This window comes from Halictus rubicundus, chromosome 1 (assembly GCF_050948215.1).
Source record: "Halictus rubicundus isolate RS-2024b chromosome 1, iyHalRubi1_principal, whole genome shotgun sequence".
Taxonomy (NCBI): domain Eukaryota; kingdom Metazoa; phylum Arthropoda; class Insecta; order Hymenoptera; family Halictidae; genus Halictus; species Halictus rubicundus.
This window is the reverse complement of record NC_135149.1, coordinates 16,211,517-16,235,560: the sequence shown is the minus strand read 5'-3', so window position 1 is coordinate 16,235,560 and position 24,044 is coordinate 16,211,517. Positions and strand designations below refer to the sequence as shown.

The 24,044-nt window shown below is 41.9% G+C and overlaps 1 protein-coding gene across 3 annotated transcripts; it reads right to left on the bottom strand.

The window, feature by feature from the left end:
• Positions 1–1,760: 1,760 nt before the first annotated feature.
• Pdk (pyruvate dehydrogenase kinase) lies at positions 1,761–22,675 on the bottom strand. 3 transcript variants are annotated; one of them, XM_076790158.1, is made up of 8 exons: positions 22,283–22,675; positions 6,347–6,554; positions 6,028–6,212; positions 5,781–5,945; positions 5,379–5,554; positions 3,390–3,614; positions 3,059–3,282; positions 1,761–2,987 (listed from the first exon to the last, which is right to left on the bottom strand). In XM_076790158.1, exons 1-7 carry the CDS (start codon positions 22,383–22,385, stop codon positions 3,094–3,096), a joined length of 1,251 nt encoding a protein of 416 aa, XP_076646273.1. In that variant the 5' UTR covers positions 22,386–22,675; the 3' UTR covers positions 1,761–2,987; positions 3,059–3,093. The 3 variants fall into 3 exon arrangements, with proteins under 3 accessions (XP_076646273.1, XP_076646280.1, XP_076646287.1); XM_076790165.1 differs by lacking the exon at positions 22,283–22,675 and adding an exon at positions 17,806–17,955; XM_076790172.1 differs by lacking the exon at positions 22,283–22,675 and adding an exon at positions 17,793–17,919.
• Positions 22,676–24,044: the final 1,369 nt, after the last annotated feature.

Here is a 24,044-nt window from a genome sequence, read left to right as displayed (position 1 = left end):
ACTTTCAACGCTGGATAGAGAAACCATCAACGAAATTTATCGCTCGCTCGTGAAACTATTAGAACCGTGTACACACATACATAGAGGGACATACAAACATACATGCATACATACTTACATACATACACACACTGTGAAACTGTTCGTAGCCAATATTTTTCCAGTCTCAACGTCGAATGACGGTCGCTTTGATGGCTTTAAATTCTCCGCGTCACGAGTGCTATTTTAACCTGTTAACCGAACTGTTCGTCAATCAGGAAAACCCATCAACCACCGATGAAAATGGCTTTATGATGGAATTCGATTGAACATTTTTCTGGGGCGCGAAACAGCTGGTAATTGCAAAATAATCGTCAGATATATGGGAGAATCGTCCGTCGCCGGTTAGCAGATTAATTTGTCATAGTGACGAGAGGACGGAGCAATGCTTTTGTGCAACTGATTCTGGCGTCGTACCTTTTTGGGAAATCGCGGTTACTGCGAGAGGAGAACGATATTGTATTTTTGGAATCCTACTGTCGAGGGACGTCTCGTACCACGAAACCGTAGAAACGCGCACTAAGAACATTACTGTAATTATTATTCATTGTGATAAAGACTTTTATCGGAACATAGAGGTCCGGAAATTGTGTTTCCTTGTTGTCGAAAAGAAAACGAAGGGTGCCAAACTCGGGGACGGATGGAAAGGGGCTAGAAGGAACGGCTCAACCAGCGAATGTATCCGAATAATCTGTTCCAACAACCGCGGCCTCGCGTGGCGGTTTCACTTTTCGTTGAATTTTTTTAAAGCAATTTTATTCCTGTGATTTCGAAGGTTTTAATTTCTGGTTTTAATTCGTAGCTCATTCGACGGCGTTTCGTCAAGCCAAAAGAAACAAAAGAGAGAGAGAGAAAGAGAATATAATTTTTGTTTTTTTATTCGGTGCACCGCTACACCGCCTCGAGGATTTTAATTTATACAATGTAAATCGGCCACGTCCTGTTTTGTAAACGGTTGATTCGTAAATTCGTTCGAACGAATAGCCGGCCAATTTGGATTCTACTTGTCAGTGCTAGTTCGTAGAACGTTGCGTTGAGTCACCTGAGCATACCGATGAACGCCAGGCATTGTACATAGGGTAGCATTATTTTATAAACGAAAATTCATTGTTACTGCTAAGACGTACTTTTTATTATTCAGCGAGCGAAGCGTGACCGATAAGAGAGCGAGCGAGAGAGAGAGAGAGAGAGAGAGAGAGAGAGAGAGAGAAAACATTTGTGTCCAGAGATTCACTTATGGTACGTATGGCCAAACGTAATAAAAGTACAGCAATGCATTACAAACTCCACCGTCTGATATTCATTGAGTCCTTTCTACACTGTGGATGATTATATTAAAATAAATATTGCGTGCATCCATAACAAGAAATAGAAACTGCATAGGCATTAATTTCTTCTCTTCAAAATTTTAATAAGCTACAAATAATACACAGTGATTCCTCTATACATTTCGCCAATGCCTGGATGACACTACCGCGGGGTATACCCCATGAGCAGCCACGAAGCCCCATACTCCATAGGCCTCGGACACAGAGGAGTGTAATTACAACACGTGTATGTCTCCTGGATATATCGAGAGTTCACTGTAATCAGCCTCCTAACATCTCCTGACACTATTTTGTATTTTACCTACTCATTTTTCTGACAATTGCATAATCTCCGTAGTATAGTCTTTACCAATCGCGATCGAGTGTTTCGTTTCAAAGATCGAAGACAGTTCGTACATCGTACAGTATTTATTATCAATATGTTACAACAGTTCACTCGTGCCATGCGCACCGGTGTCTCTACAACTTGTAATTACAGCTAAAAACGATCGTCTATACACATAGTTCTCTGACCACTCTAAAATCGCACGATTATATACACGGGGAACGCACAGATCGGGTTCGCGGGTGTTTCGTACGTTTGATGTACGAAATTGCTTCATGCAAAATCCACGCAAAAATAGAATCTAGGAATAATCGCCAAGACGTCCGGATCTGTTTTCTCGGCGCAAGCGATCGGACATGAAACGTTAGTCGTGCGAAACCTTCCTATTGACGCGTATACATTTCCATATCTTGTTCCAAGGTAGGTACGGCGAAGGTGGTAACAGGAGCAGCTTGTTTCCGTAAAGATCTAGATGGCTGGCTGAGAGTCGAAAGAATACGGATATTCACAGCGCGTGGAATCGCGGAATACAAAAGCGGGGGCTTTGCGCGCCCGAAAATAAACATATTTTTACAAAAGGTTCGTCGAAGGAGTTCGGCTGCTCCTCGAATCACTGTCCGTTCGCGGTATATAAAATAGATTTTAGGGCGGTTAACGGAGAGATTCCAATAGAATTATCTTCTGCCAGTGGCTCTTGCCGATCTTCTTTTTACACGGTGAACCGTCTCGATCGGTTCTCGAAATCACAGTGCGTATTCCACGTGAGACGTTCTCCCCAGATAAACAACGATTCCGTCGAACGCAACGAAATGCCTCGCAGTTATACAAATATACAATTCAAGTGTTTGTTCACCTAACAAACGAACAACGTGCACAGAAACGCGTATAAAAAAATAAAACTTAGTCTGCCGGAGCCGTCCAGACGAGCCGGGAACTCCGAAAATTAACTCTCTTCAGGATTCCCTGGAGTGAGGCCGGCGCGGATTCGTTCGGGACGAAACAAATCGACCGGGTCCCGAAAGCCTAATCGGGAAAGATAACGAGCCGTTCGGAGATTCCGCCGTTCGCGATTTCCGCTTGGAAGGAAGTGAAACGCAATGCGAAAGAATCTCGGAGGTTCGTTCAGCGTGATATGGAGTGCCTCGACCGCGAGGTGCGACGAGAGCGCGCGTGTCATTGGCCTCACGAGGCGATCCTCGCGGTGCAGGCGCCTACAAATTCCTTCGCGATGGATGCAAACACGTCACGGAAGTCTCCAATCCCTTCCCACGTCTTCAGACCCGACGGTGAGAAGCCTGCAACGATTGCAACAAAATTTAGACAATTCTGGCTCCGCTGATCGTACAGAAATAAACAAGATACATACTCTCCCATTTCTTGGTCCGCAGAAATTGGCTTCTGCTAGCAGTACCTGACTTCTAACCCTCGTGGAAGCTTGTGGCCCTGCACGTCGCTCATGCGCAGCTGCCTGGTGGCCATTCCACCCCCGCACTGACTGCTCCAATCGGTGGTGGACACCGGGGTTCGATAGAATTTCGACGAAGTCTTGTTAAAGATTGGCAACAATTCGTTCGCTTCGTTGGACAAGGCCTGTTAAATGCGAAACAGCTTGAAGACGCCGACTCGGTGCCGAAGGGATCAGGGCCTCGGTCGAGGAATATCGCGCAGGGTTGCGCGACCAAAGTACTTGCTCTTACCTTGAGGTACACGATCGCGTCGGTGCCGTAGCCGTCGCAGCTTTGCAGGACCAGGTCTCCGTGGAAATACCTGGCGTATAATCGCGAAACTGGAAGACCATAACCGTAGCCGGCTAGAGGGACGGTGTGAGCTTCGGTGACGCTCGGCCTAGGGGCTGTACTGTACATGTATTTGAACAAGTGGTCCATCTGCGAACGGGGAATGCCGCCTCCTCGATCAGACATCTGCAAAGATAGCATTCATTAGTTTCTCGGGAAACGTTTATTTTTCTGTAGATCCGGTGGACATTGCACGACGAGCTATCAGATTCAGCCCCGCTTTCGAAGACGGTCTACCGATTGAACAGCGTGAAAAAAGATACCGGTGTTTCGACAAGATCCTGTTAGCTAGCCGAGCTCCCGCCAGCGAACGCTCGACGAGCCCAGTGCTCGATAACGACGTTGACGAAACGTCGGCTTCGAATTTCACGCCAATAACCGATAACGCCTCTATTCGCGAGCAGCTCGGCAATGAGACCGGCGCTACAGTGGTCCGGATCGAAGAATTTAGTGACATTTTGTTATAACTTTTCAACTATTAGAAATATTGCAATGAAATTCTCACTAAAAATATTTAAAAAATAGTAATTTTTAGTGGTTGATAATGAAGTATGTTTTGCATTTGTTAAATAATAATTTTTAATTTATTTTCATTAATATTTTTGATGAAAAGAAAAATCGTTTAAATATAATTTTTGAAACTATTTTTTACTTTTAAGTATGTATTTTATATTTATGTTTCATACATGTAATATTTTATGGGACACGTAAAATGTAAATTCGAGAAATTTCTTTATATCTACCTCGTAATATGGAATATCATAATTAAAGTAATCACAAATCAAAAATAATATTAAAATTGAGTTGTAATAAGAATGGATAGTATCAAATGCAAAGAATACTTTCAATGAAACTAACCTTTATTATTACGTTATTAAATTGATAATAAGTAGACGTTAGACTTTTAGACTGTAGAATACGCACTAAATATATACCGCGCACAAAGACATAAATGCAACAAAACGAAAAAAATAGAATATAAGGTTTAAGTACTAGAAAAAATGTCTTGAATCTTTCAGAACGAGCCTCCTACGAAATATAAACTTTTTCTGAATGCCGTGACAAACAATGTTATACAATGTATACTCTATAATCTAAAATCTAAACAGTTCGATAGGAGTGTTTACAATCAGTTTCACGTTTCACAAGCCTTCGACGATAGATATCTATAAATGTAGCAGTAGTATTAAAAAACTTTTATTATTCGTTATCTTTCTTAAATAAAATAGTAAAAGAAAGAGTTATTTCCCAAAATGGCTATATAAGCTACTTCAGGTATAAACGTAAAATTATTGTAAAAATGTACATATTTTTAAAAAATTTAATCAAATATACGAATCTATACATATACTGTAAGACGCAAAGTAAGATTCACGAGACATTTGAGCAATAATAATTTGCAGAGTGGTTTGAATATAAATGGTCCGATTTGTCCGGATTTGGAACTGTTTGGAACTTAGAAAATATATGAATGTAAAAAATTATACAAATGTTCCCTTCTGTATTCAATATTATTTTTTAAATGGATTATTTACAGTAATCCTTATTAAATGATATCATTTTCATCGCAAAAGTCTGCTCTTCAATTGAAAAAAAAAGCGAGAGACAATATTAAATAGGATCGTCAGGACATGGCATTAAAGAGAAGCAATTTCTGTGGTGAAAAATACTGTTCTTAAAACGTCCAAGATTCAATGTTTATTACATCTCTAGTTCTTATTAAATTATACTAATTTCTTCGTTTCCGAGGTCCATGGACATTTAAGAAATAATGTTCAATGATTAGATATCGATACGAGAAAGTTCGTTTTTGGACTAAATGTCACTTAATCTTTCGATCCGGACCACTGTCCGGCGTCGCATGAATCGTGGGAGTCATTAAAACTTTACCTTGACACAAATGTCTTCCTTTCCGCGCGAAACGATCACCTCTATCGGCGGGTACTCCAATTCCGAGTCGTGGTGCTCCATAACCGCGCGCATACTGTTCTTGAACAGTTCGAACAATATGTGGAACAAATGACTCGGTACATAAACTATCCTAATTTCGCTACACCGTTCGTGGTCTGTAAAAAAGAAACGAACAACGAGTTAGAGGAGATCTGTTAGAATAGACTTAGCGTGGCGTTCCTATGGGGTCCGAAAAATGATCGTAGCATGTTTTATCGCACGTTTCTATAATCTAGACAGTTCATCGTGGCAATCGTGTACACTACGCCTACTACAGAATATGGTTTATGTCGTACTACTTACTAGCAATACTATAGTACAATCAACATATTTCAAACTTGCCGTTATGTTGTTTGACTATCAGTTCCGGGCTAGCCAGATAATATTGATCGCACAATAGTCTCGCTTTCTCGTAGGCGTCTTTGACGACGCCTATAACGTCACACGAAGGGTCTATGGATCCCACGTGTCTACTGTGACCGTTCAACTCGCTGCCGAACAGCAGAGCTACAACAGAAAACAATTCGTTAGTCACCGGTTTGGGTCTTACAATGCCATTGTCTCGTAACTTCAGACTGAAGGAACTCACTGTGCTGATTGATCAGCATCCGAATGGATATTCTCGACATGAGGAACCTGTCCAGGAAATACTGAATATTATTTCCAGTCTGGGCGTCAACGTCGTGCGACTCTTTCAACTCCAACACGCCCTGAGCTATCGTCTCGACGATGTCCTTGTGCCTGTTGCGTATCTTCACCAGGGCTTGGCAGAATCTACGAGAGAATATGATTTTCTTCAATTTCTTCCCGAACTCGGATTTAATTAGAGAAAAGGTTAATAGGTTCGCGAGCAGCAAATGAATCTAACGCGAATCGCTCAATAGACTGTTCTAACGTTGAAGACTCACTTGTCTAAAGTGGTCTCGTTGACTTCAACCTTCTCGTAGTGTATTATATCCTCGAACGAAGTGGCGTACATATTATTAACTATACCCACACTAGGCATTTTCAGTAAGTTCTCCGGCAGCAAATGGATCTCCTTCATAATGTTCGCCAGTCTGACTGGCAGCTCCTTCCTTAAGAATATAAAAGACTTCCTTTCGCATGCACTTAGTCCTGAAACAGTTAACATCGCCTATAGTCAACGTTCACCTCCCTGCCGCAAAAATATTATAAACCATTCGTAACTGTGTCGCTCAGGTAAAGTATTATGCGCAATTAAACATTAAAATAAGTCAACACACTGGGATTAATTAGAACAAGCTCTTTGTCAACAGTTTCTGAACTTTGGAGGACTATTTTTCATTGGCTTCGTTCGACGACGATTTACCACATGTTTAACACGTTAACTGCCACGTAAGTCACATATGACTGACAGTGATTTTTGACAGGGTTTAGAAATTCATTTTTATTGTGAGATATCCAGATAAACCGAATTTTATTGGATTCTTTCAAATTCAAAAGGGTTAATACAGCATCCCCTATAGTACATTTAAAATTTCTAGTTGTGAGTAGTAGTTTGAGCCGTTCACTGCACAAATCGATTAACTCCACTTTTTGAAAAATCTTAAATTTAAGTGTCAAAGCACTTGGTATAGTCATAACTTTTTATATTTGTAATAACTTTCCTGAATAATAAAGATTAACACCATTAAATGACAAAATTTGATGGCCATTGAATAATAAATAATTTATTTCAGAGGCCATTTTGATTAACTCTGAACTCCAATGCAGTAGCAAGCGCTGAATGATGACGATAAATTTTTTAGTGCCGTCTTATCAGAATTAGGGTAAAATAAATTAGTCAGTCACAGTCTAATTGCCACAGGATCAAGTACTTGTGAAGTCAAATTAATTATTATTAAGAATAAAGTTTAATTGGGTATGTTTTGACTTCTACTGTATACTTTACCAATATTACACGGACTACATATTTTTTCAGCCTTTTCAACATTATTCCCAGATCGTATTTGGGTTTGTAATTATTTCAATTTGTCAGTGGTTTTAAAGAATTAAACATTATACCGTTATAATCAAGATGAGTGAGACTAATAACAATGTGGATGTGGAAAACAGTGAATCATCTGATGGTTCTTCAATACATCATTTATATTTCTGATGAATTAATCACAAATAATATATTATAACAGAACTGTTAATATTCATTTTTATGGAAAATCTGTAATAAAAATATATAATAATTAACTTTTTCTGTAATAAAAAACTTAAAAATTTAAACACTAAATTTAACTTTATTACTTTTTCACTTGCCAAATCGATTAACTCCACCAGTCACATAAAAATTCTAACATTACTGACGATTACTTTTTGGCTATTCTTTCTTATTAATTCTATATATCGTTAGATCAAAGCTATATCTGTATTTATGAATTCTACAATATTTATTTGAATTTATATTATAAAGGGAATTTTAAAAAACAATGTCCATTATTTCATCGCATTTCTCAACTTTTTGTTTTATGGAGCAATCGATTTATGCAATGAACGGCTCATTTGGCATTTAACGTGTTAACACGTTTTGGGGTCGCCCCCCAAAAATTCCACAGAATTAATGTAGTTTATTCGTTGGATCGCTTCTTGATCTTTTCTAGATCGTAGGAAACGTAGTGGAGTCCGGTTCGAGCAACTGTGTGACGAACGAAACTAATTTTTACGACGAAGAACTGGTGGCAGCCGGAAGCTTCGGTGAACGTGTTAACAAAATTGAAATGAGCTTTTTATCTGTTTTCGGAACATGACGAGCTGACAACCGGTCGTCGCTGTTGTTTTCTATTTCTCGTCCAGTGAGTCAATATTTGCGAAGGGACTGGCGCGAGATAACGCGATAGGACCTATCGCGTCGGTTTAAAAGCCCTAGCAAGCCCGATCGCATCGGCGTTGTTTTGATGCGTATCGAGGGAGGCGCTCGGCGAACGAGACAAACAACTGGTCATTGCGCAACTCGATTACACACATTGTCGGAAAACCAACGCGAGTTCCGTGAACGCGCGATTTCGTTATCTCCCCGTAGTCAGCCGATGGCGAGCATCTCTAGCCGCATACCAAGCTGTCCGCCAACGAGCATCGTCGTCATTTCAACAGAGATTATGTACGTACGTACATTGCTGCACGCACACGAGTAGACGCGTTGGACAATGGAGAGTTTGATCGTTCGAGGTGCTTGGATCGCCGAGATCGCGAAAGTGGGTCACGCACACGGGGCTTTCAACCTTTGTTTTTCGTCGCGTTACTAACCCCCACCAGGCCTAGTCGGCACGTCCCTGAGTAGAGATTGATACGGCTTTATCAATCTACTCGCGATCGACATTGGACACCGCGTAAACGGGCGAGATTATGCGACCGCTTCCCGACGGCTAGCCAGCTGTCAGCAAATTCTGCTAAACACGACCATTTTGACTCGTCCGGAAGGATCTTATCAACGTATCGACGGCAGATCGCCATCGCCGATCTGTTAACCCTTTGTGACGAAGACTTTGAACAGAGTCTAATAAATGTGTATGTAATTACTTTCATTTAAACCGAAATAAAATTCTATTTTGGCGTTGTTAATGTACAGCTACCGAACAACGTGCAGGCATACGCTAGATGTAAATGTTCTCCTTTTATTAAGGAAATTACGAATTACAAAAAAGCTCTAGTCACCGAAACCGTCAAATAAATCGTAGCGCAAGGGGTTAATCGTGTTGAGACAAGAACGTAAATAAAATACTCGTGAAAAGGAAGGAACGAGTCACCGAAAGAAGAACGGAAACGCGAACATGTGAACACACCAAATAGAATTAACTATAATTTCGCGATTAAAATCGATACCGTCGGCGAGCGTCGTTAACTCTAGCGTGATAACCGCGATCGTCATTAATAAAACATAAGCTTCGTACGCTGCTCGTCCTCCACAAGCAATAATCGAACATTTTCTTGTCCTCTGATTATTCAAACACGGTTGTTTGTTTGTGTATTGCCGGCTCGTTCATTATCGAGCTGTTAATATTTCACAACCGACGGTTGTTTCGTCTTGGTCAATGAGCTTCCGAGTCTCATTGTCCGTGCATGTATCCAGTATTTAATTCAAAGATATAGCTTCCGCGAGATCCGACCACATGTGCGTCACCGACGATAACGTACATCCGCCGGACAATAGGCTGATCCCATCGCTTAATTGGATCAGCGTTGCCGCGAGTTAACTTCGCCCTGTGATCCGTGGCGAATTCGTAATTTTCCATGATCACGGAAATGTTGCGTCGAGGAGGGACGACCGAACTCGGTTGTTTTCAATCTCGGGGTAAATATAGGGCGGTGGTTGTGCACGGTCGTTAATCAGACGCCGCTTCTTTCGCTTGTTTTCGGTCCCTGGAACATCGTCGTCGCCCGCACTTAGCAAATGAAAATGACTGTTCTTTGAAAGACCCGATCAAATCGTCGCAACGATTGTAAATTGAAGCTCGTCCCCTTCGACCTTTTCGGTCTCTGAAAAATCATCGTCCCTCGCATTTGCCGAACGAGAATGATACGAGCGAGAAGCGAACGAAGATTCAACGCGATTGTAAATTGGAGTTGATCGGTTCGCAGGATAATGGGGAAAATGGTATTTTCGCTCGACGGATTTCCACGCCCCTTTCCAGCGGACAAGGTTGCGTTCTCCCTAACAGGGTAGAGCAGCGGCGGATCAGCTGATTCATTGCCAAGTGCGAGATCGGTCGCCAATGAGAAATTGCCGTGAAATTGCACGCCGGCTTTATCTGCGGGAAACAGGCCGCACAAGGTGCAAGGTCTCGGCGCGGGGAGCGATCCAGCGCGATCGATGCCTCGATCGAGGGACACGCTCTTTCCGTAGCTCTGCTCTTCCGCGAGATCCTCCTTAAATAACCCATTTTGCTTAGACTCGTGGGCGAACCGTGAAATTGATGCAAGCTAGACATCGATTATTCCCACATGGCTACGTTTTTGAAAACTTTCTCGATGAACGTGTCCATTGCCAAATTTTTTTTTTTTTTGTAGACGTTTATTTTAAAGTGGTCGCATTAACAGCTAGGTCATTAGCGACCACATCAGTTACAATTGAATATAACAGAGAAGGTTACAGTTATTTTTTACATTGTGGTGGGTTACAGCAAAAACAAATTTATAACATTTTATGGATATCGATCGATTTAAAAAACGAAAGGGCGTTTCCAATATTGTTCTCGTTTAAATTTGTCATGAGGTCATTTTCGATGGAAAATCTGGATCGTTGAGAAGAGAATTTAGGACATTCGAGTAGGATATGTTGGATGTTGTTGGATACGGCGCAAGTTGTACATTCCGGTGGGTTTTGTTTAGTTATCAGGAATTCGTGGGTATATCTAGAGTGACCTGTTCGGATGCGGGTAGCTGCGACCTGGTCTTTCCTAGAGAGTTGTGAATCGGATAGGGTTTCGTAGACATTGGTCTTAATCTTATGTAGTTTGGTTTGGGTGCAGTTAGTCCAATTTGAATTCCAAAAATTTATTATGGCTTTCTTAATATAGGATTTTGCATCAGGAAGGCTGGTTTTACAGTTATCGTTGCAGGTTGGTCTACGGCTTCATTACCAATGAGGCCAACATGTCCAGGGATCCATTCGCAGTTAATATATTTGTAAGACACAAATTTAAATTTCGCCAATATGGGATTTGGAATTATAGGTTATCCGTAGACACGTATTGATGCAGAAAATATACCTGTTTTTAATAAATAAACGTATTTACAGATTAGCTCACGGCTAATAACATATTTCAAAAACAATTAATAATATTATACCTGAATCAATACAATTGTCATTAATAGTAAGTAATAAATACTTTATTACTGAAGCTTGTGACTCTCACTCCATCTACGTTGCCTCTTACCACGTTGTGCCAATTGTGTGACTCAGGCGACCAAGTTTGGCGCGTAGATACAAACTTACATACAGTGACTCCCAAAAATATTCGGACACTAGCTATAACTAACTTTACGACTTGATAATTCCTTTTATTGCTAGAATTGTTTCTAGCAATAAAAGATCTATTAATGTTGATAAACATAAATAATTTATTTGAAAAATGTACATAAATTCCATAATAAAAATTAGTAAAAGAAATAATGTACCATTTTTGGCTCACAAAAATATTCGGACAATATTAATTTTTCAATTTAGATAATGTAATTTAGCATTACAACATTTGTTTAATACTTCGTGGCATAACCATCTTGTTTAAGAACATGTCTTAACCTGTTTGGCATATTGTTTGTAATTTTTTTTAAATATTCAACAGTTATATTCGACCACTCAGTTGCAAGTCTTTGTTTTAATTCAGCTATCGATGTAATTGGGGTTTTTCGAATTTTTCTATATCCAATTCATCCCATAAATTCTCGATAGGATTAAGGTCCGGTGATTGGGGCGGCGAATGAAGAATTTTGGGGCAGCGGTATAATACAAATTCTTGCACAATACGTGACTTGTGCTTGGGGTCGTTGTCTTGGTAAAACTTAGAAGTATTATTAAGCCCCATCTTTTCAGCACTTTGAATTAAATTATTTTTGAGTATATTTAAATAATGATTTTTGTCCATGATACCGTCAATAAACACTAGGTTACCGACTCCATATGACGCAATGCAACCCCAGACCATTACGCTGTCTCCGCCGTGTTTCGCTGTACCTCTTGTATTTTCAAAATTAAACTCTTTATTCGCTTTCCGCCGCACCATAGTTCTTCCGTCGGAATTGTACAGATTGAATTTGCTTTCATCAGCAAATATGACATCCTTCCACCACGTCTCAGCCTTAGAAATTAGCTCTCTTGCAAAGGTTTTTCGTTTATTCCTATTCTTTTCGTTGATAAATGGTTTCTTTCTAGCTACTCTTCCACTGTAACCAGCTTGCCTCAGCACTCTCCGAACTGTTTCGGCTGAAACATTTTTGGAGCTTTCGCCTAATAGTTCACTAGGAGCACAGGTTCATAGGTTCATAGCTGGTTTCGCTGGTTCATAGTTTTGGAGCACTTAAGCGCGGATTTTTTTCACTTTCCGAATAATTTTGCTTTTCTCCCTCGTACATAAGAGACTTGGTATTCCAGTTTGCGGAATAGAATCAATGCGATTCTCAATATAAAATCGTCGACAGATATCTGCAGAGCAGTACTCTTACTTATACGGAGCATTGCACTAATTTCGCGATAGGCGTTTCCTTTTTCTCGATGAAAAATTACAAGCTGTCGCACATCGAAACTCGTATTCTTTCCTTTGCGACCCATTTTGAACGAATTCACGTTTACTACTGACAGTAGTGAGGTGGCATGGACATGTAATGGTCCACGAGATTCTGTTTATAAACAAACGTTTTCCCGATCTTCGAATATCGCGTCCCCAGAAGGCGATTGCCAGAGAAATATAATACGTGTCCGAATATTTTTGTGAGCCACAAATGGTCCATTATTTCGTTTAATAATTTTTATTATGAAACGTATGTATATTTCTCAAATAAATTATACATGTTTATCATCCTTAATAAATGTTTTATCGCTAAAAACAATTTCCAGGGCGATTGCTTTATCAACGAACGAATTATTAAATCATAAAGTTAGTTGTACCTAGTGTCCGAATATTTATGGGAGTCACTGTATTTATTATCGTTTTGGATTTCTGATACAATTGTTTGGATACGTTGGATAGTAGGATGTTGTGTCGGGTTGCCAATGGCGTCAAAAGAGGATTCGGAATCGGTAAATATGGAAAATTTGTTTTTGTTAGAATTCTGAATGTATAATAGGGCATATAGTATGGCATGGATTTCACATGACCAGGAGGAAAAACTGTTAGGGAGTCTTTTATTACCAAAATTGTTGAAGCGTTAACACGTTAAATGCCGGTCCGTTCGGGCCTAGCCGATCCCCAAGGACCGGCCACAAATTTTAGGTTCATATGACAACAGAACCGTGCGGATCTGCCCTTGCGTACTGATTGTGACATTAAGATTTCGCTTAGGGGACATCAGTTTTTGTTCGGTCGGTGCTTTAAGAAAAAGAGTATAGTATAAAAAAGTGAATGTAATTTATTGAGACAACGTAAACAAAGGTGTGGATGTTTTGCCTGAACGGAATGGCAAAGAAAAACGGGCTGGGTACTTGACGTGTTCAACCGAATTTCGAAAGAGCTGTAAGCTCGAGCTCCGACGCTTGTGAAACCGCGGGGATCGACGCGCACAGCAGTACGAAATAAACATAAACAAGAGGAGGAGGCTTTCGGCGCGCGATAACGCGAAGTAGCTCGGCCGTCCCGACGCTCGTTGCAAAACGTAGATTAGGCGTGTTTTGATGCGCGCGAGAATCCCTGCTCGATAACAGACACACAAGCGCGACTGTTTACGTGTTCGCGATTGATGCGAAGCTCCCGGGCATTGGACTTCGACCGATCGTGTGTTTCGCGCGTAATCGCCGAAATGTCTTCCGAGTGGCTCTGCCAAGATCATTTTTACAGCTCGGCCCATCGGCTGCCAAGTACACAACCACGAACCATCCATAAACTCCGGTAAGCATCGTGCAAGTCCTTGATCCTGTTTTTTATCGCTAGGCCACGTTCCAAGGATTCGTGACTAGGATGACTAGCGTGAAACGATTGGACAATTGAGTTAATTCGACCGGCTGTTGCCTTGACGCAATAAACGTGATGCGTTTCTCGTGACACCAGAAAATGTCCGCGATGAAATACGAGCAACTCTTTCCCTCCATTACGCGCGAATCATTTTTATAGATCCAGCTTCGGATTGCCTCTTGCTCGGCCGGAGGTGCGTAGGATCGTTAACGGATTGTAAGACGCGGGAAATTGCGAATAAAGGGTGACCGAGTCACGTAAGAATAGCGTAATTAACGGCTTTGATTACCGAGCGGTCGCGGGGGTGTAAGTTGCGAGGGGTTGGCCTCCGCGCGACGTGCTCAAAGGAAACGAAACGCGTTCAGGGGGCGAGAAGACACGCGAGACCTTCGCGACTGTAAACTTATGGCATACGAACTCACGGGGGAGCTATTCGTGGATTGAAATTGATTCCGTTCGCACGCGTCGCGACTGTAATGAGATTTCCCCGCCAGGGAAATAGTATGATGGACAAGCAGTGACGCAACGGTTACTGCATTTTCATGCGGGACGTCACAAAGTTACGTCCTTCGACGATGTCCACTCGCGGGGATCGATCCGCTGGTTGCACGTTGTTTGCTTTTCCCAGGGAAACGAGTCCGCGCGACCGTTCGAGAAGCCTCCCGAATAAAATGCTATTTGACTGCTGTTTAATACGTAAACGGTGCAACGGCGTTCGTTATTCCGCTCGCGCAAGTCCGCGCCGCGTGAAAAATACTCCGCTCGTTCTTCCCGACCTCCGCTTACTATTTGCATTCTTATATATTCCACGCTCGGTAATTCAGTAATTACAGTCATCTCCGTGGTAAATTAAGTACAAGATGTTTTCCAGACGGTCGTAAAGTATCGTCGACGTAAACCGTTCTCCCGGATACAGAGTTCGGCGAGAGTGACTCATCGAGCGTGCGTCCGACGACGGAACATTGTTTCCCGAGTATTGTCATTCACCTTCGCGGGATGAAAATTCGTCGATAGCGTTTACATAAGGACGATCAGCTGGCTGCCGCATGCGGAGCCTGTCTGAGGTCGTAATTATCGCTGATTATCACGTTTGTCCCGCGGGAGCCGTCATCGCAAACAAACGGAATTAGAAGTCGCCGAAGTCTGTGTGCTCTTCTCGTCTGTCGCGACCTCGAGAACCGTTCTCGGAGATACTTTTGCTTCCTACTAATAAACAGATTCGTTCCACGATCGGCGCAACTGCGCGCGGATCCGCCGACACCTCGATCGTGAAAACATGTGCAGCGTAATTACGCACGCGATTGAAAGTCATCACGTACGTTTCTTGACTATTTCGTATCCCCTCTTGCAGGAATAAATCTGATTTATCCGAAGCAGGAACTTTCCAGGAGGCTGCACGCGAACGTTCGCATTTACGAGAAAGAAATGTTTATCGTCTGCCAAGTCTGCTGTTTCGAGGCCGGAACGAAGGGGTCTTTCCCCTGTTCCCGAACCTGGCTCGTCGATGTCGTAAAAACACGACCCACCATCGAGGACCAGTCTCTAGAACTTGCTCGAAACATCGTACAGTGCTTACGGCGCACAGTGGGCAATTTGGACAAAATCGGATTCAAAATCAAGGAACTTTCGACAGGAATGAGGTAGGAGATGAATTTTTTTTTAAATTAAAGCTGAAACTTTGTAGAATATGGGAAAAATAGGGAGATTATTACCATCCAATCATTTCAACGAAAAAATGACTTCATTAGTTTTTGTCACAAAAATCTATTTTTTGCAAAGTCCTGAGGTCGTAGACAAATTTTGAAACCAGATTTGAAATCAGCGTGAAAAATCTATGGGAAATGATGTATAGCATGTTAGAAACAAATTTTTTGCGCGCGTGGTGTTGGAAAAACTAAAATTTTCTTGAATTTGTGCGCGTTTAACGAATTTTCTCGAGGTTAAAAAACGTTCGTACCACAATCTCTCTATTTTTTCCATATTCTACAAAGTTGCAGCTTTCATTTGAAAAAAATTTCATCGCTCTACCTCATTCCTATCGAAAGTTCCTTGATTTTGAATCCGATTTTGTCCAAATTTCCCACTGTGCGGCGTGATAACGTTCGTTCGCCGCCTGACAGTTAGCTTTTTCAGATATGTTTTTCCGACCATAGATGTATTAGGGGTACCCATAAGTAATCAATTATTTGCCAAGAATTTGTTTTGCCTTTAGTTCTGTACCAATCGTTGAAGAGGAAACACGTATTCTTTTACAGTTTTCGGTACAGCAGCCTGTGTTCAAAATATTCTAAAAAGTATAATTTTTTTTAAAACCCTGTAATAAAATGGCGGCGTCCGAACCTTCCGAGGATCATATTCGTCATTGCATACTTTTTCATTTTCATGCGGGATTTAATGCAACGGTAACAACAAAGAAAATTTGCGATGTTTATGGAGATGTATTGAAGGTCAACAAGTGTCAACGTTGGTTCAGAAGGTTTGCTGCTGGTGATTATGATCTCTCTGACAGGCCTCGAAGTGGACGACCAGTTGAATTTGATAATGACACCCTAAAATCTCTACTGGAAGCTGAACCAAAATTAAGTATACAAGAATTATCGAGAAGCCTTGGGTCCATATGGTCAACTATACGAAAGCACCTACACGAAATGGAAAAGGCATATAGGCAAGGAATATGTGTACCGCATCAATTATCTGAGACCAACAAGAATATTAGTCAAACAATTTGCACTTCATTGCTATTCAGATTTCGTAGAGATCCATTTCTTAGCAGAACCGTTACCGGAGATGAAAAATATATTCATTATGACAACATAAAGCGTTCCAAGCAATGGTTTTCTGCAAATCAAACCGCAATATCAACCCCTAAACCTAGCTTATCACTTAGAAAGGTGTTACTGTGCATTTGGTGGAATTGTCGTGGCATAATTCACTTTGAGTTGTTGAAACTTGGAGAAACAGTTACTGCTGGGTTGTATTGCCCGCAATTACAACGGCTGTATTCAGAACTATTGAAAAAGAGGGCATCTTTAGTCCACAGAAGAGGTGTAATACTGCAAATTGACAATGCCCGGCCCCATACAGCGAAACTCACTCAGAAAAAAATCAAAGAATTGCAATAGGAAATTTTACCGCACCCCCCCCCCTACTCACTGGATATTGCGCCCTCTGAGTATTATCTTTTCAGATCTCTGGAGCATTATTTAAGAAATTAAACATTCACTAGAAGATGTAAGGAGGCACCTTGAGTTATATTTTGCTTCACGAACCCTGGATTTCTATGAGGGGATTAAAAATTTGCAGGAAAGATAGCAAACTGTCCTTGATAATGATGGAGATTATATAATAAATTAAGAAATAAAAACTTGAATTTACTACAAAGTTTGTTTTAGATTTCAAAATAATTGACTACTTATGGGTTCCCTTAATATAAGCGTCGCAAATATTCACCCGGAGGCCAAAATAATTTCTTGTTCATGTCCATCAACGCGAGTCTCGCATTGGCACGCCTCGCACGGCGACGCGTTGTCTAGAAAGAGTCACGAACAGCGTATTTTTTCTGTGAAATCTCCATGGAAAACCGACTCGATCCGCCGCGAGAATCGTTAATCTTATCGCCGGCGAGGCCACGGTAATTTCTCGTCAATGGCACGATCTCCGGCGAACCGGATACATCGAGATTTTCTGCTGACGACCGGTAGGAATAAGCAAATTATCTAGTTGAAAACTGGTTATCACGCACCGAAAGCGCTAACCTGAGATCCTCTCTGCCCGAGACGATGAGTCGTTAGCCCAGTTCACGGTGGCAAAGATCATCGGCCACGGAGCAACGCCCAGTCATTCTAGAATCGTCGACGGATGACTACGAGCAGCCAGGAAGCGGTTGTATAGATTTAAAGCCCTAATCGGAACGTGCAGGCGTGCACACAACGACCGAGCCAATGCACGTCCCCAACGCGTCCCTCTGCATATCAATCGAGCGCGTTGGACATGGACTTTTGAACGTCTGGCGGCTACCGTAGCGACGCACAGGGTCGCGAACGGCCACTTTAGGAGAAGTCATGTAAAAAAATAGATATAACATTCATATATTCTTCTTTCGGAATGTTTACCAAGCCTAATTATACCCATAATAATTCATTTAATAGTAATATAAGTATCGAAATCGATACGTGAAAACTCCGAACCGTAATACGGCGAAATCGTGAGTTTATATTTGTTCTAAAGAAAATTATGTCACAGCAATAAATATGAATCTTTAAGCTTCTATGCACGATATTCTATATTAACCTAAGTCAATATTTACATTAATGTTCACAAAGTTCGTTAATAAAGTCCTTTAGAATAATTTCTAGAGATTTTTTAAGTACCAGTTTTCTATGCCAGTTATTTGACTTGAATAGAGCAGAACCAGAAAGTCTCAAAATATCCCATCTCGAAATTTTTATTGCATCAAGTTCAAACTATATAGAAGGGATTCTGACAAAAATCAGCTGCAAATATCTGCTAATCTGCTTGTTACAATTTTTTAAAATCTTTGTAACACCGTACGGTCCGGACCGAATGGGCATTCTAGGAAAGCAGGAGGAAACTTTACAAAATGTTCGAAAATAACAAGTATTAATAAGGAACTTCTTGAACGATTTTTTTATATCTTATCTGCTCTTTTTCTGCAGGTCGCAACATTAATTTTCTAAATTTCGAGAAATTTGTTCGCGAAGCAAAAGATTTATATTTAAATCTATATCCTTGGTTTTGTATGCCCGTTAGAGTGTACAAATTATTATTTCATAGTGTAGAAATAAGTAAATCGTGCCTATTGCCAATTGGCATGATGTCTGAAGAGGCTGAAGAAGCTCGCAACAAAGACATAAGGTTTAGGAATGGCCACACAAGGAAGAATTCGCGTGTATCTACAAACTACGGCTTAATAGCAATACTGCCAATTACTTCTGATCCCATCATAAATTATTATAGGGTGATACCACAAAAAAACACAAATTCGCTACCGAACGGTGTATTAGATCTACTTTTAACAAGACCTTCTGTCTAATCCCATAAGTAACTTAGTTGATACCGACAGCGATATTAGCGAAGAATTATTTTTATATTGTTATATTTAGATATTATTGTTATACTTATTTAATATTATATTTTTTTAATTTTGAAATATTTGTTTCTATAATTTACATAATATTTTTCAATATAAATATTATTTTTAAAGGTTCTACATATGTTGAATCTCATTTCATGACCTAACACGAAATTTCAATAGGTTTGAAGAAGCGTGAAAGGATCTATGATTTTTTTCCACCTATGTAGAATGGCCATTCGCGACACTGTGCGTCGATTCGCTGCGAGAGTGTACGCGACGATCAGAATTCTATCGGAGCTGGCGGCGCTTCAAAGCGTTTCGCCGAGTCTCGTCGAAGCGGCACGAGCTCGATAGAGTGTCTTCCTTTGTCGCGAGATCTTGCTAAAATATTCATTCTATTTGCACGGCCTTCCGAAGTCGCGTCCTCGCTAAATTCGCAACGAAGCTCGAAACGCAGCGCTGTCGGAAGAGGCTGGTGACCCCTGAAGCGCGCCCGTGTGGACGCGGCTTGACGCGTCGTCGTCTAATCAGGTTAAACGCGGTAGAAACAGCCTCTTTGCATCAGCATCAGCGGGAGCAAAGCGCAAAACGCAACCGCCGAGCTTTGTCTTGGGAAGCGCGATGGTCTCGGAACCAATTGCCGTCGCTGTTGACCAAGAACGAGAGATGGAAAATAGCCTTTGTCCCGCGTCGTTGGAAGCTCGATCGGCTGGAACGTGGACCGTTTATCAGCTTGGAATCTTAGAACGCTCGTGGAGTGGACGTCGCGCGCCCGTTGACCCTAATTCCCCTCGTGTTCAATGACGAAATCCTCGAGAACGCGGGCCCACGTATCGTCGGCATTTTCCTGTGCCCGCTCGGAAGACAGGTAGAGCTGCTACCAGCGAGACAACGCGGTTTCCAATCTCTTACGGACACCCGGTGCTCCTCGAAAGTCCTGCGCAGTCACGAGTTCGACGCGAAGGTCGCGGTCCGCTTGTACGTAAACATGAACTCGCGGGTCGTGGGGATCGGTTTTCTCGGAGTCCGTTCGACGTATAAAAAGTACGCCTACTCGATCGCCTGAAAACGAAGCGTCTCTCGGCGGCTCCGCAAGACCGATTTAGATGGAAACCGAAGGTCGTGGCGTGCGTCGAGGAAGTAATTCGCGGATCGGAAATCGCGCCTGATCATTTGCGTCAGTGGCGCGTGGACATCCGGAACGACTGCGACTTTCTTGAGACACGAAACTCCAAAGGTCCACGCACGCCCACCAGCAGCCGAGTGACGGAGATTCGCAAGGAAATGGCAGCATTCCAATCGCAATAATAACGCGTTCGCTACTCTATTTTTGTGGTGGTCGAGGGTGGTGGTGGCGGGGACCAATGGCAGTGGCTGAAATGGGAGGATGGTTCGCGGTTCCGGGGCAAATTACTTCGCCTGACCTTGACCTCCTCCAGCTCCCAGGAAGGGGGCAACCTGCTCGATTACCTTGGTTGCGTCAAAGCACCACCACTCGCTGAATTTCGGACGAACGCTGTTTGTTGTTGCGATAGACGTAAATGGTAATGGCTTGACAGCTAGACGCTAGGGATCGAGGATTGCACGGGGATTCGTCATAAGGCGTTACACTTATTTCCTGCAGACGATTGTTACGGAATAGTTTCCTGGTCAACGAAACACGATAGGCAAATCAGGGTAATTAATACCGAGGCCAGTCTGCCGATCAAAGTCAGACGAAGCAGGATGTTATCGCTACGCGCTGTCTGACTCATTAGCAAACTTTGTTTTTGACGTAATGAACCGAACAAACAATCGCCGCGTGTGCAGAACGATGATAAAGCTGCGCGGCATCTAGGACGAAAAATCGCATCGGCCGAGCGGGCTCGCGGTAAAAATCGAGCACCGTCGACGCCATACTAATTTTAACCGAGATTATCGCTGAGGTGCTTGCGACGAGGTATTTCCATCGAATTTTCGCGTCCCGAGAGAAAGAAAAACGGCCGTGAGTCATTGGACTCGTTCGCGACGTGCGACAATTCGAAAATAAAGCCGAAACGTCGGGAACCTCTCCGACCTAACCAGCCTCGGAACAGGAGAACGTCCTCGACCTTCGAGAGAGAGATTCTCCTGCCAGTTATCGGAAGCGTGCGGAACCGTTTCCGAGTCGGGCAGAGTGTTCGAGGCCCAATTTCTCTTGTTAAAAAGAATACGTGCCCGTAATCCGTTCGATTACCGCGTTACGATTTCATTCAGCGATATCGAAATTCGATAGACATCGGTACAATTGAATCCCGCTTCGAATGACGTAACGCCGATCATCGCAGCCGACCCGTTGCATTCCACTTTCTTTTATCTCGCCGGATGATCCGCGTGAGCTAGATCGGGGCAAATGGTAAAAATATATGTTATCGGTCGAAACGTCCCGTCGCGTCGGCTGAAACGGAGCAGTGACATTTGGGGATCGATAGAATAGAACCAGCTAGCGCGGCGACCTTTCCTGTTTCGATAGAGCTTCGCGTTGTTTTGTCCCGAAAATTCCTCGAGGTTTACGCAAGTTCACGAATCTTCTTTTTCTGTTGCCAACGAATATTTTTGATTGCCGACGAATATTTTTACCAAACGACCGCTCGTTTCGGAGGATTCATACTAATTGGCTGATTTAACGGATGCGCGACTGCAAAGCGGAATAGACGACAACATCGCAACGCGATCGATCAATGATCTTGGAATGATCGCTGGATGTAGCCGATATTTCTTTTTTTTTTTTTGAGCAACTGATGCAACGGGCGCGAGGTACAGCAACGCCATCGTGGGCTTCCGTTCGCATATTAAAACTACCGTGTAAACTAGAGTCGGTGCGATGGCCTTAGGATTGTTACGATTGCTGTCGGAGCTACCCTAGAATCGCTGTTCCCTCGAGGTCGTTATTCGATCGATCGCGTCTGCCCTTCGAACGTAGGGTGAACAGAGGGGAGGAATTTTTCGGAAAACTTAACCAAAAACCAAGGACGCGTTGTGCCAACAAACGAGCATATTCGTTCTCTACCTGCCACACACTCTGCATCTCTCTTTCTCTCACTTCTCAATTTCTCTACGTCTCTTTCTCTCTATCTCTCTTTCGCACTCTCGCTTTATCTCCGGGCTCTCTCACTCACCGAAATCGATGAACTGTTTTATCGAAAGCGGCGAGGGGTTGAACTGGGAGTAAAAGTCCAGCATCTTGGTGATGTTCCCCAGACACTTTGCCGTGAGCTTCATTTCGTCGTGCGTCCTCGTAACACATCAACCCTTTTCTGGTCACCGACTCGGTTCCCCCGTCAATTTAATCGGATTGTTCGGGATCGCTCCCTTTTTTCCTTCGTTTTTCCTCTGTTTTTTTTTTCACGCAGCCCTGGAACACTTGGGGAAAAGCCGTCGAAGGCCCTCTTGGGAAAAATGAACCGCGGATAGCAGGTGAAATAGCGCGAGAATTTGTCGTGTAGTACGCCGGCACGAGGATAGGAGACACCTCCGGTCGCGTTGGTTCGTGGCAAGGCTAGACACGTTTACTGGCGATTCAAGAAAGGGATCCCTCTATATGTTCTCTCCGTGCGAACGTGCGACTGCGTAGCTACGTACAGAACAGCAAAGTGGGGGAAAATACGAGACCGACGCGCCATATTCAAAATATTCAACGAAGTCTACCCGTTTCTGTAGTATTCTGTTGCTTGATTATAAGAGAAATTGCTCTTATATTGTTGTATTGTTAATTGTATAATTGTTGCATTGCAAAGACTATAGAAGTATTTTATAAGAAGAACTGAACGCACAATTTGAGCAAATCTATATGCTGCGTCACTCCAGTTCCCTTGAATTCCTTATGCATTATGAAGTGCGCTCCCAATCTTAATAAATTTATCCGACAATACAATTTAAAATTGATTTCAAGTAACTCCTTAAAATGGAATCATTTCTTTATTTATTTCTTTATCGATCGGGTTTTATCGATTTCTCGACATACCAACTTATTAATTTTCTGACTAAAAGTATATAGTTGATACAGTTGCACCTAAAAGTTCGAAAATTCCTACGGGAATACACACGAAAAGGGAATCAAACTATACCCTAAGATCAGCTGTGTTTCTTTGGTTTCTGTTATGCTTTCGTATCTACTTTTTAACAAAAATGTATGTGAGAACATGCGATATACATAAGTAATTAGATGCTTCTTGTGAAGCACCCCTACGTAAATAATACGTTAGGAAGGGAAAAACATAAATTATGGTATAAAAAGGGCAATATAAAATAATCTACGGATAAAGGGATGTTCAGGGGAAGGAATCGCGCATTATGTATTGAAATATTTAATAAAATAACAAAATCCGTTCAGACAAGTGTATGGTGATGCCGCCTAGTGGCGAGAGCTGAAAACTCAGAAACAGAACAAATTCAATAACTCGAGAACCAGTGGTCCAAATTTAATGTTCTTGCGCTTAAAGTACTCGCCGCGAAAAGCTGCATTGAGCGTATATCTCAGAATCCCATAATTAGCAGCAATTATGGGTTTTGAAAAATAAGCCACCGACGAGGCAACTTAAATAGGATGCCGATAACATAGATTTCGGTCTTATCAAGATGTCGATAATGTAAATTCGTATATTTTTTAATGGTATATTAGTTTCCTCTCTTATCGACAACATTAACATTGATTGATTGTAAATTTTGTCAAATAGTTTTGGACACATTGTAAATATTCTTTCGTTTGTTCATTGTTTCCAATCAACGAATTTCTTCTGTGTAAATCAGACGTAAATAAACTCTCAAAGAAGTCACATGGTAAATTCACGGAGAATTCTAAATATTGCATTTGTAAGTATATATATTATACGAATTGATAATATTTATATAACTGAATTTAACGGTATTATAAGTATTGAG